Genomic DNA, 13,547 nt, shown 5'->3' with positions numbered 1-13,547 from the left:
CAGAATACTCATTGACTGTTTTGCAGTTCCCGTTGTGGAAATGGTAAAATGCCTGCGAAAGCCTCTGGTGCTTTCGTACACTTGTTATAGTGTCTTGGCAGCCTCAATTACTGTTTTGACATTCTTCATTCAGTGTTTTTCTTTTCAGTGTTTTTTTTTTAGTATGTTCTTTTATTCAAAGTGTCTATATTTAAACTACTTTCTATTTTTATTTTTCTGTGGCACGACGAATTCCAGAAATACCCAATAAGTAGTCAGTTTCAGCTGAACAGAGAACTGAACCTCATGTGTAACGAAGGGCTTTAGACGTGCCTGATGGCTGTTGCCACCTGTTCAGACAAGAGGAGGAGATGATGGAGACTATTTCAGCTCTATTCACTCTGATGATGTGTTTGAGACTAGTTGGGAACACGAGCATTGATACTAACATTCAGCTCTCATCAAAGTCATCCTGGGTAACGAGCAAGTAGCCAGAGGCCACTAGTGTCTTTTACTACCTGGGTCTTCCTTTAGGACCAATGCTGTGGCTTCTAAGATAGAATGATAAAAACTGAGAATACAGACAAATGTTAATTGATGTTGCTGTATCTACCAAGCATTCGCTATAGTCAAAATGGTGTTCCCACCTTTCTGTTCCAGTTACTTGTTTTTACATGAGCTATGTACAATACCATAACAGCCAAACAGCTTCAGATCTAAGCTCCATCTAGCCAAATATGCTATGGAGTTACTGGATGCCCCCCAATCCTTAAATTAGGTAATTAAACTGTAACCCCTTACTTAACTGTTGCATTCATAACTGTATGGTTAAGGTAGATACTGAGATCTTCTCCACCATTTTCTAAGCAGAACTGCTCTAGCCAGGATGATGGCAGCTGTTCCAAACTTTTGATTGTCTTTCTTGTCCTTCTTTGGTCCTGCCACAACACCCCCTGTGTGTTGAGTGGGACAATTGCATGCAATATTCAAGATACAGACAAAACATTAATTATACATTGGCAACAAGATGGCTGCTCTTTTGTTCTTTAATTTTCTCTTAATGATTCTCAGGATTTGTTTTGTTTATTATATGATTTCTACTAAGCACTGTACTGAAACTTGTGTGACAGTAAGGGAGAAAAATAAATCATGCTGGATCCAACAGCCTAAGAGGGGCAAGGCCACTACTGCTCTACGGTTCTGTATCCCCAGGTCCAACCACTAGCAAGGCAGAAGATGGGTATACCCAGCACACACACTTAAATATGTGAAATTTGTATGTGATCACAGACAAACACATAAACAGAGGGAGCACTCATGGCCTCATCCTGCTCCTGTCTCTGTCTGGACAAGCTGGAATCCACTAGTGAGAAATCTGTGTGTGTGTTCACGTGTGTATGCATAGGTGTGTGAATATACCTGTAATCATATATACCCACCTATACACATACAAGGTGGGTACCCCTGCTCAGTGTGCCCAGTAGCTGCCCATGCTTCCCAGTCTCCCAGACACTGGTATCAGCAGGACCTCCCCATGCTAGCTGCTGACACAGAGCTTTGCACAGACGCACACACAGCTGGAAACAATGTCCCTGGCCCCATAGCCAACCTCTCGTGCTCACCCCTGATACGCAGGTGCTCTCACACCAGAGCTGGCCCTTGAATCCCCACTCAGCCCTTGGAGCCTCACTCACACCCTTGCTCCCAGGCTGCTTCACCCACACGTGGGCTGGGCTGGCTTCACTTCTGCTGCTGATCACACGCTCACTCACACACCCAGCTGAGCTTCAGTCACTGGCACCATGGAGACATGGGTCCTCAGCCCCATGGTCAGACCCCAGCTGCTGCACTCACACCCCATGCGCGTGCGCACACAGAATAGGGAGCCCTCACCCAGGACAGGGTTAGGAAGGCAGCTGATGAGCTGGACTGTGGCGATCAGGCACAGGGCATGGCCAGGTACTGACCAGCAAACTAGTTAGATGTGACTGCCCTTTTTTGTCCATTTACTACTCTGTCTTCCTACTCTTTTACATCCCAAGGTCACCCAAACCTCTCCCTTGCCCTGGTTTCTTCTCTAAGCATTTCACTCTAAGTCCTGTGTGATCCCAAACTGCTATTCCTTACATCCCGTAGTATGTCCCAACCGTAGGCAGCAACCCGCAGAGGAGCTCCTACAGACTCAAAGCAATGAGTTTCACACCTGGACAATTCCAGGCTCATGGCTTTGCTGGGACAGCCCAGGCCCAGGTCCTCGGTTCAGGTTCTCCCCTGCCACTGTGTGCCCCAGTGCTCCTCTGAGCTGTGGAGATGGCCCTGTGGTGGGCCCAGCAGGATTTTATTCAGGCTCCCCTTCGGCTATTGGAGCCTGAACATCCATCTCTGGGTTTTAGGCTGGAAGCTCTGGTGGCCTTTTTTTATTTACAGCTGAGCTGCTACCTCACTGTCACTTCCTTTACTTTGATGTCTCTCTCTATATAAGCAGAATGGCTTTTACACTGCCGATGATTTATGTATGGATGGTGTCTTCATCTCCATTTAAATTCTTAACCTGCTTGGGTTCGTCATCTTGTTTGCCTACTTAGCACTTGAATCCATTTAGAGTCAGGTTTTTGGTTTTGATTGTTTCCTTTACGTGAAGGTTGAATTCCTAGGCTACGTAATCCCATACAATCCCGGGTATAAAGCCAGGAGCTGCAAATATAGCCCCTCCCAACTAACTATTTTAAAATATAAGATACAAATTAGAGCTTTGAAATCTTAGGCTAATTAGGGGTTATTTGCAAAGCAATTTATAAATATATATATTAAAAACAAAAAACAAAACCTTGGTTTTGTGGGCTTATTTTTGTTTTTTTTCAACCAATCTGTACCTGGCTTTGCAATCCTAGCTAGACTTTCTGTCTGAATGAGCTCTGCGAGCTTTTCTGAGTTGTGCTTTTTTGTTTGTTTGTTTCTTTTTTAATATTTTCAGCTTCAATTTATGCTATCAAATTAGAAAATAGACTTAAAATATTTCAAGCATCAGAATAAGTATCAGAATGCTCACTTGCATCTGCTGCAGTTAAATTCTCTTTTACCTTTTAATTTCCTGCAACATCTCAGTTTTTTGCTCTATATATAGGCAAAAGTTGGGCATTCGCTAAGGTATGTTATTTGTAGTTTGTCTCTGGAGAATTTTTCTCACATGGTTCTTACATTCTTCTTTGGTTTCCCATGCCCTGAATATGTGTCACCTTTTATGACCTTTTCATATGTTACAATTTTAACATCAAGCTTTTGGGATGGTCTGCTAACCCATTTGGTTAACCTGTTCCTCTGCTTTTACACCTCAAAATTTGCTTATTCTTCATCTGGTTTTGCTTGTTCCTGAAAACTGAGCTTCCTGAGTTGAAACAAAGCACACATAAATAACTCAGCCCTTATTTCTGAGGGATTCCTTTTTCTGATAGTATTTCTCTGCACTGTGGTTTTTGTTCTGATTTTTGAGGCATACTTAAAGGAGTTGCTCTGGTGGTTGGCTTAGTTTTAAGGTAAAAAAACTTCACTTTCCTCCAAAGTTTGCACTTCAGTGGTTTGGCTCGCTTCCTTATACTTCCTGTGATATATGCAGGCACAAAAACACCACAACAAAATCTTCAGAAATCTTTCAATAGTTCTGTTGTTTGTTTGTTTGTTTCACAAATCAGATGAGACTTAAGCCTGAGATTTTGGAACAATATTTTCTATAAAAGCTGTAGAAGTCAGTACTAATATGTGGCCTTTTCGTGTACTGTGTACTAAATATATAAAAAACCTTCCCTGAAACTGATCTTGTTTACATCTTGGGCTGAAGAACCAAAAAATGATCAAGCAAAATTGCATCTGATCTTTATTGTGTAATAGTTTTGTTTTGCTAATAAAGTGTTGTATTGTATTTTGGAAATATAATTGTGTTTTTAAACAACAGCTTGTAGAAATGCATGATAATGAAGCTCTTCTTGAGCAGAAATTTGAGAAGGTTCTTAATTTCAAAGAGCCTTGGAGGTATTTTTTCTCTCTGCTTGTCTGTGATCGTTGCTTAAGCGAGTCTCTGTATGTGTAAAGATGCTGTTACTTTTTTATTTTAAATATTCTTATTTTGGTACTGCAGTAAACACATGAAATGTGTTTTCATGGCTTTCGCTAACATAATGTTAATACACTGAAATAGAAAACTGTTTTAGAATGTTTTTCTTCCCTTTCTACTCTGTGTATCAGCCAGTTTACAAGATGTTATTTTATGATATTTCTGAAACTGTTCCAAACTGAAATTTCTCTGTTAAAGTGAGACGGGGAAGGATTTTATGTAGCAAATTGTATTGACTATGATGAAATCTGCATGCAATGTATCTGTCCAATTCTATTAGAAATTGGAAATACTTAAAGAAAACATTTTAAAAACACATGTAAGTATAACTTTCCCAGTGGATTAAGTTTGTTCTGTGTGTAGATGTACTCCAAAGAATGCATTTAGTTTTAATTCTTTATCTATTGTTTTATGTTTTATTTTGTTAGGCCCGGCGTAAAGAGGTTTTTATCCAGGAACGATACGGAAGGTTTAATCTGAGTGACCCATTTCTGGCTCTGCAGAGAGACTTTGAGGCAGGTGCTGGTGATAAAGAAAAGAAGCCAATCTGCATGAACCCTCTCTCCATTTTAGAGGCCGTTATGGCTCACTGCAGGAAAATGCAAGAAAGAATGTCAGCTCAGTTGGCTGCTGCTGAAAACAGACAAAAGAAGGTACCCTGCTACCAACTTTCTTTTTCCTTTCCCTCTCCTGATTTGTTTTTCAGTTTGCTCCTTTGTCTAACTTGATTATCGTCACGAGTGTTACTTTTTTTTCCGCTTAGTTGTCATATATAGTGAGGTGCTAGTTGTCTGGTGATATTTTGTGGTACACATCATTAGTTCCATGAATTTAGCTCTACTTATGGAATAAATGAAGTAGAACTATTATGAGTCAATGCACTATATAAATAGACAGGTTTACATGAGCTAAAGGAAAGCATTGTCACTATATATTTTTAAACTAACTTCATTGACACCTAGAGGAGCTACTGTTATTTTGCATAACCTAAACTGCATAAAATAAATTATTTATTTGTTTTTCTAATTAGTTGTCTCTATTTCATAAAACAGTAATAAAGTAAATCAGAACTAAAAAATATTTTTTGAATATTTAGAACATTTGGTGTAAAGAGAAAATTATTTCGGTACAAGTATGATGCCAAAAAATAAAAATAAAGAAAGAAAGAAAAAGAGAAAGAGAGAAAGTCTCATATTTAAAACAAAACAATGTCATTTTGAAAGTGAATTCCTGGGCGACTCTGGACATACCTACAACAAGTTGCCCAGGATGTGTCTTCTTGAGCAGAGGGCTGGACCTTCAGAAGGTCCAAGTTTTAAGCTAAGCTTTAAAGAACTACATTTAAAAAAATAAATAAAAGTATTGTTTTGGAAGTGTGTCACTCATATGCTAACTTTTTTGCTCCTTATAACGAATAAGGATTTTGAGTGAAACTCATGTACATGACTCTCTACAGAACTTGCATTTTTTATTTTTTTTTAAGTCAGTTTGAAAGGCTGTTTCAACAGGGCTCCCTCTTAAACTTCTTGGTTTGTAGAAACAGATGACTTTCCTCTCAACCATCTCCATTAACCTCCACGTAAATTATTCTTTCAGTGTTTTCCCTTCCCTTAGTTCCACATTTTCCTGTCTGTTCTCCATCTCTGAAATCCTTCAGCAGAAGAGATTAATGAAAGTATTTTGAGGGATTTCTTGAAAGGTTCAACAAAATATGGTGACCCTGTGTAAGAAAAAAAAGTTAAGCCCAGACAAATGTGATCTAAATACAGAGCCAGCTGTACTTCCTCTAGGAGTGGTTCCTCTTTCTCTAGATGTGTGATGCCTCTATCTTCATGTTTTGAACTGCATCACTATCTCACTCTTGCACTAAGTGGTGAGGTCTGTGTACAGCTCTGGGTACTGTTGTCTCCAGATATCACTGGACTCAAACAGGCTCTGAGGGAGCTCTTTTTACTGAAGACTTATTGCCTATGAATACAGTGACCCTGAAGGTATTCTTTAAATAAAATAATTATTTGATCCTAAAAAGTAAGTCATAACAATGCGCAGGAATGTAGAAAAATGTGCACAAATGACTGTCAGTTACAGGCTTACTTTATACCAAAAACCTAATCACCAGATGTCATCTGCTTTGTGTTAAGTTTCCAGCCCTTTCCATCTCTTTGAATGCCTTTCCTGGAGTTGCTGACAAAATTTATTTTGAAGTCTCCTGGAAACTCAAAGCCAGATCATCAAAATGACAGTTTTTGGTCTGTCAAGTGTTTGCAGATTAGTTAGTATTAGGATGCATACTCATAGATAGACATGATGGTTGGAAGAGGCCTCTTGATGGGATTTTGTATAACTTTGTGCTTAACACAGATTATTACCAGCAGTACGTTTGGTCATCTGTGAATTTGTCTAGCTGAGGCTTGAAAATACCCAGGAGTGGCAATACCGCAGCCCTCCTGCACTACTATAATTGTGAAGAATGTCTTAAGGGGCGATTTCTCATTACCCTTTTGTTATGGGGTCCTACCTTCCATTGCCAAGAAGAATTTGGCTTTGTTATTGCTGTAAGAGCCCTTCAAGAAGTAGTAGTATCCCGCTATTAGATCATCCGTCAGTCTTTTTTTCACTAGTCTAAGCAAGGTCCCTTGACCATTTCTCACACCACGTGCCCTCTGTCTCTCACTTTTAAAGGGCCTTTCCTGGTCAGTTCTTTACTGGTCCCTACCAATGTTCTCAGTATCCTGCTGCATTCCTTTTCAGAGCCTTCTTGGGCACATTTCCAGATGTTTATGTTACTGATATGACTTAGTGTATGCGTATAGTACACTTCACAAAAACTCACCTTGTAGTTAGTTCACAAACTCATAAATAATTGCAACTAGTTCCAAATCTGTCATCTAAAGGAAAAAAGTAGTGTAAATATTCATAGATGTGTTATTTTGTTTGCTTGTTTTTTAATTCAAGCAGATACAAACAAAGGAAAGCGATGAGGGGAGATATAGGAGATAAAGTAAAATAAGAAACTAATGCTGCTCTTGTCAATTTGAGATCGAATACAGGAACATATATATGTATGTATGTATGTTAGGGAATTCTTGTTTTATATGCAATGCTTACAAGTAAGATAATAATTTGGAAAGCCAATTTCATCCCAGCTGTATGTTAAGATCTACTTGTAATTTTTTGAAAGTAAGATAAATTGTCTTACATTTACAATGATTTTTGTACCTGTTTTAGCAAAAAAAAAATAATAATAATTATCGGATGCTCCATTGTTACTAACTAGTTGTGTTTGTCCATGAGGGACAGTCTTGTGAAATTTAAAACAATGAAATGCTTGAGAAAAAATCATGATTTTTCTTCAGTTTAAGAACTGGGAATGGGACCACTCCTAAATACAGTATCATCATAATAGCTTCTTAAATTAGTTTGCAGCCATGCTGTCATTAACATAACTGAATAGGTACTGTTGCTGATATCATTTATTTAACAACGACTGATAAAGTCATACCTTATATGTTTCATTTTATATTATATATATATATGTTACTGCTTTTAAAGACAGGTGTACTTGGTTGTGTGAATTGAATTACACAGATTGGGTTGGTTAACCTGGGATGAAGCTGTAAAACCACAGTGGAGCTCTTCCACTGCTAAACAGTTTTTGATGTATTTGAATTTGATGTTTATGGTGCAGATATAATTTCCCGTAGTGATTTCTTTCTCGTAGTTCATGGGTGTTTATTATAATGGCATGATTTCAGGAAGAAATTTTACTATTACTAAAATATTTCACATAAATATTGCTACCACCTGTTTATGCTTTTTGCCATTAGTCATAAGAAAATGGAAGAGAAATATACATTCAGGTAACATGATTAGAAGTATTGGTAGATGGAGGCATACATTCCATTAGAGCTAATTCCTGCAGGATTTGTTGTCTATGTCCTCTTTGTCATTTCTCCTGCTTTCCTTTTTCATCATTTTCTTGTGTTTAAATTGTACTTAACATCTGGGGAAAATTTATTTTGGGGACAATGAGCTACAGTGAGTGGGATTTATTTCTGTTCCAACTGCAGTCTGTCTCTCTTGAACTTCTCTCTTGATAGCATGAGAGTCAATTCTATATGGTACAACCAGAGAGTAACAAAGCTCTTATTTTAAGATGTCATTTATATTAGTTGTAATTTAAATGCAGTTTAATTTAAAATTAATTTCAGGCATATCTACAGTGGTGTGGAAAACATTTCAAGAGCTAAGAAATTTCATCTACTGTTGTAATGGAGAGGGAACAGTGTGCTGTAGCAGCAGGTTTCTGGAAAGCTCTTGGTAAAGCGTGTGGCTGTTGTTTGTTTTTTTTGTTTGTTTGTTTTTTGATGGTGTTTTTTTCTTGTAGCAACCAAGACGAATTTTAAGCAATGAATGAGAGAGAAGATATTCCACTCCTATTACCAATCTCTTAGGCCATTTCATTTCCCACATTCCTGTTTACAGTAAATATATGCTATACTATATACAATAATGTATATACACTATAGCGTTTTAAGCTCTGAAATCAGTATCAATTTGACCAGGATACTAAAATCTGAACCTTTACTATATTTCTGCAGCTGCTGAAGTGAAACATTTATTCCAAGTAGGATCTAAAATATTTGCCTCAGCTTTCACCAGATTTTTTTTTTTAAATCTGTGAAATGTTCTTATATCACATCGTAGAAGCATGAAGCAGTTTCCCGTTGCAGTCAAAATAAAACTTGCATGAGCATTTGATTTTTTTCTAGGTACCTGAGACTATTTTTCCAGATTAGTAAAAATTCCCACCCAAAAAAAAAAAAAAAAAGCACTTTATCAGTACAGTTCTGAATTGTTCTTCCTGTATAAATCTCTACATAAGTATTAAGCAGAATAGATAACTGACAAAAAGAGCACAGGAGAAGGGATGGTCACTGTCTGGTTTTATTATCCAGATGAGTCATACAGGAAATGACTGCATCAGTGTGTAAACAGAGTAGGAAGAAAGAAGCCAATTTTTCTTCTGTTGTAGTTTGACATGTGTAAAAGTTTACCTGGGAAAATACAAAGTAATTTAGGATGCCTTACTATTAGTAATTATTTTATAAAACAGTGTGTTAACTTGTATTTTTCCAGTGCTTTTCTATGAGACAGTCTTTGAATAAAGAAACAGTTAGTGGGCAAAATGAGTTAGAGGCGTTGACTGTATGAATGAGTGGAAAACTTATTCTCATCTGTTTTCTGCACATAATAGTAGATCCTAGCCTACAGCATAGATTATACATCACTGATGTCAGCAAGACATTCTACTGTTAGTAAGTACAGGAAAATGTCTGTGACTATACCAAAAAATTGCTCTCAGAAATTAATGTATTTTTTATAAATGTTAGTAAATAAGACAACTGCTATGGGCATGGACTGTGTTTTTCAACATTAATTTTCTTTAGTCTGAGGAAGGCCTGGAACTTAAACTTTCATTTCTAGGCTTGAAGTTTTTCTGCAAAGCTCATTTCTTAATTGTGTCCAATTCCTTTACTGAGAAGAGGACTCTGTCATGTCTTACATGCATGTTGAATCAGGTATCTAATTTCATTGCTTGCCTGATTTCTGAAGAACAGGCAGCTCCTCACTCAGAAATCATGAGGATTTAATCAATTTGTGTAGTCTTTGTGTTATTGATAGAGCAAAGTAGATAGTTTTACTTAGTCTCTGCATTGCTCTTCAGAGATGCCTGTCTCTTTCTCTTGCTTATAGGCACTTGCACTAGATACCACAAATCACTTTCCTGGGCAGACAGGTTCATTTTAGGCATACTCTTAAAAGTTAAAATATTAATGTCACATTAATACTAGGTGACGTTGAAAGTCTACATCTTGCTAATGAGAATTTTTCTATATGTTTTCTTACAGCTGGAAATGGAAAAATCTCAGTTACAGAATCTTGAGCTGGAGCACAAAAAGCTATCTGCTCGTCTTGAAGAAGAACGTGGCAAGAACAAGCATGTAGTATTGATGCTAGTGAAAGAGTGTAAGCAGTTGTCTGGACGAATAGTAGAAGAAGCCCAGAAACTGGAAGAAGTGATGTCAAAATTTGAAGAGGAAAAGAAAAAGGCTAGTGAATTGGAGGAGTCTCTTGCAGCTGAGAAACAAAGGAGTACACAAATGGAGGCTCAGATGGAAAAGCAGCTGTCTGAGTTTGACACAGAGAGAGAGCAGTTGCGTGCCAAACTTCATAGAGAGGAAGCACACACCAGTGACCTCAGAGAAGAAAGAGATAGAATGATAAAAATGATTGAGCAATTAAAGAAGGAGAATGACAGTAAAGCTAATCTTTCTCTTAAAAACAAAGATAAAAATAAAGATAGAAGCCTTGTTTCTGTTTCCGTTGAAACAGAAGAGCTGAGTTCAAGAACTATTGCCTGCCAAACAGATCCTGTAGTGACGGACAGTAGCACTGAGAATACTAAGAAGTTGCCTTTGACTGTATCTGTGAAGCCTTCCACAGTGAACCCGCTAGTGTCTGGCAATACAAAAACGAATGTGTGTGCCAATGCAGCACTTGTGAAACCTGTCATTGATAGGCAGTCTTCACATAATGAACTTGTCCCTCCTGCAACTCCTGTTCCTACACAGAGTCAAAACAGAACTGAGGAAAATGGACCAAGTACAGGCTCATCACCTGATTTACCAAGTAGCACTTCCCCCTTTCCAAATAGTACTTCCCTTTGCACTCCTTCCACACCAACTGTCACAACTCAGAATCACTCAGTAACTTCATCTATGCACAGTTTGCATTCACCGTCTGCCAATGCTACTGGCCATCCAGGCCTAAATCCACGAGTCCAAGCAGCTAGGTTTAGATTTCAAGCAAATGCTAACGATCAAGACCAAAATGGAAACACAACCCAAAGCCCTCCCTCAAGGGACGTATCTCCTACTAGTCGTGACAACCTAGTTGCCAAGCAGGTAGCTCGGAATACTGTCACCCAAGTCCTTTCAAGATTTACCAGCCCTCAAAGCGGCCCTCCGTCACGGCCTGGGACATCACATTCAATGGAAGTTGGCACTTACCCCCCAGTCGGTAGAATGAATTTAAAGACACCTAGTGTCTCAAGAATTGACAGAGGAAATCCTCCACCCATTCCTCCTAAAAAACCAGGGCTTTCGCAAACTCCTTCTCCACCACACCCACAGCTTAAGGTTTTAATGGATAGTAGTCGATCCCCAAATGCAAGTGTAAAAACTGACAGCAAAACCGTGACCTCACCTCTTTCAAGTTCACCACAAGGAATCAGGGTAATAAATGAGGAAATTATTTCTAAGTCCTCACCTCAGCTGCCACCAAAACCTGCTATAGATTTATCTGTGGCACCTGCAGGCTGTGCCATACCAGCCATAGCCACATCTCAGGTGGGTGCCTGGCCTTCCCACTTCCCTGGACTGAACCAATCTGCATGTTCAGAAAATTCCTTTGTCATTCCCACCACCATTGCCTGTAGCTCCTCCATAAACCCTGTTAGTGCTTCATCCTGTAGACCATGTGATTCAGACAGCCTCCTGGTAACAGCATCAGGTAAAGGGATTGATATGCTACAAACTGTCTCCCTCTGAAGTAATGTTTTGTTTTTACTCTAAATTTCTCATTTGCTTTATTTACCTTTTTATTTTGTTTCCTTTCTAAGCACTGAAATTTCCATTTATATTTTTTCCACATTCCAGGGGTATGGAAATTCTTTTGCATGAATTAGTAATGTCCTCAATTAGTTTGCTTCCTCAAGGAGGTCTCAAAATTGAAGCTATTTTTTTAAAGGTAAATAGTTCTAACATTTAGAGCAAATGGGCAGTGGATTATGAAATATTAAGCAAATTACCTTTTATTAATATTGTTATTTTGGACTACAAAATGCTTTCTTAGCCTGAAATAATGTTTTGAACTTTATCTCTGCTGATGATCTTCCATGTAATATGTGCTTCAGTAACTTTCAGTGCTTTTTTGAATCTTTTAGTAAATAGGGCATAGCTGTATTCTTCTCCTATGGCACTAAATACTTGCAGTTCAAGGTACATTATTGCCTGGATAACAGCACAGTTTGAAATATAGTACTTCATACCTACAGAAATATACTGAGGTTTTATTTCCTTTTTCTGTATTTTTTTTTTGTAGGTATTTATAGTTGTAGGCTTTATTAATAGCTATACATGACATCTCATTGGTTCACTTCAACTAATATCAGCAAAGGCTTGATGTTGGAGAACATTAAAATCTAAACGTTATGTGAACAGTCCAAGTCTGCAGTCAGTGCAGGTACCTGCTATTCATTTTGCATTGTGGTGAAGACTTTCAAGCCTCATTTGTTGCCAGCTTCAGGATATCTTCTTGATGACAGCTAAATGAACAAAGAAGGCCCTGATCTCCTTTTGAGTTAATTGCAGATCTCCTATAAATTCTTTTCAGTGTATGTCCTTGCTGGGATCAATAGCACTGAAAGATCAGGTAGAAGCCTTTCTTTACCCTCACTTGCACTGCGGTGAGAAGATGGTTGCAGAGTTGAGCACTTTGGACACAAAAAATCTTTGTTAACGCTGAAGAATGTTTGAATGATCTGAAACTTCATACAGTTACTTTCAGTTCAGTTATGGTCCTTTAGTCCCTTTTAACTTGAGTATCTTTATCTCATCTATAGGGTACGAACTGCCCCCCACAGTTGGTGTGCTTCCATCACACAGCTGACCACTTTTTGGTGGTGGTTGCTCCACGCAGTTGGCAAGTTGGTAAGGCAGTTGGACTAACTCTCTAGTCTTGGGGAAATTGTTCTGATAGCACCATGGGACAACCTGTATCTGTATATACAGGAGATTCCAATGTTTGCATTATTTAGGAATTTTTATTCCCATTCCATTTCAATGAAGACTTTCAGCACGTTTCTCAAGTTCTAATATCTTTAATTTACTTTTTTTTTTCTTTTTTTTTTCTTTTTTTTTTTCCAGAAAATGTTTGGAATTTCAAATTTACTTTCAGTTAAATCAGACCATAGTGAAATCTTATTCATACAGTTATGCTTTTAACATTTGCCTAGTACACCACACTGTCAGAATCTTCTCTCCTTTCTGGAGTATGACACAGAAATATGACCTCAAAAATCTTATCCTGCATTTGTCTACTACATCTTGAAGTCATCAGCTGTGGGATTTGATGGCTGCCTCTTAGTTTATTGTTTTTCATATAGATGCCCTGAATTTTCAGCTTTATTTTTTGATAGCCCAATTACCGTGTCAGATAGTTCATTAGTCTTCCAGTGTTCCAGATATTATCTGAATCTCATTTGCCTTCAGGAGCTGTTAGACTCCATAATGAAATTATAACTTTGTAAAGAATTTAAGATTCTATTAATGTACAAAAAATTAATTATTGGGAAAATCAGCTTCAAAGTTAATAGTTTCTGTGGGCTAGAGGCTGT

General features: G+C 38.0%; 1 protein-coding gene across 4 annotated transcripts in view; it reads left to right on the top strand.

The window, feature by feature from the left end:
• The window catches only part of CTTNBP2 (cortactin binding protein 2), an 88,048-nt gene that overhangs the window by 29,259 nt on the left and 45,242 nt on the right, over positions 1–13,547 (top strand). For all 4 annotated transcript variants that reach the window (XR_011092026.1, XM_068669554.1, XM_068669555.1 and 1 more), the window contains exons 3-4: positions 4,516–4,740; positions 10,000–11,662. Coding sequence is in view for 3 of the 4 variants with exons in the window: in XM_068669554.1 (XP_068525655.1) it covers positions 4,516–4,740; positions 10,000–11,662 (1,888 nt within the window). In the remaining variant the exon portion in view is untranslated. The remainder of the gene's footprint in view (positions 1–4,515; positions 4,741–9,999; positions 11,663–13,547) is intronic.

This window comes from Anas acuta, chromosome 1 (genome assembly GCF_963932015.1).
Source record: "Anas acuta chromosome 1, bAnaAcu1.1, whole genome shotgun sequence".
NCBI lineage: Eukaryota > Metazoa > Chordata > Aves > Anseriformes > Anatidae > Anas > Anas acuta.
Note: the sequence above shows the minus strand (reverse complement) of the source record. Positions and strands in the feature narration are given on the sequence as shown.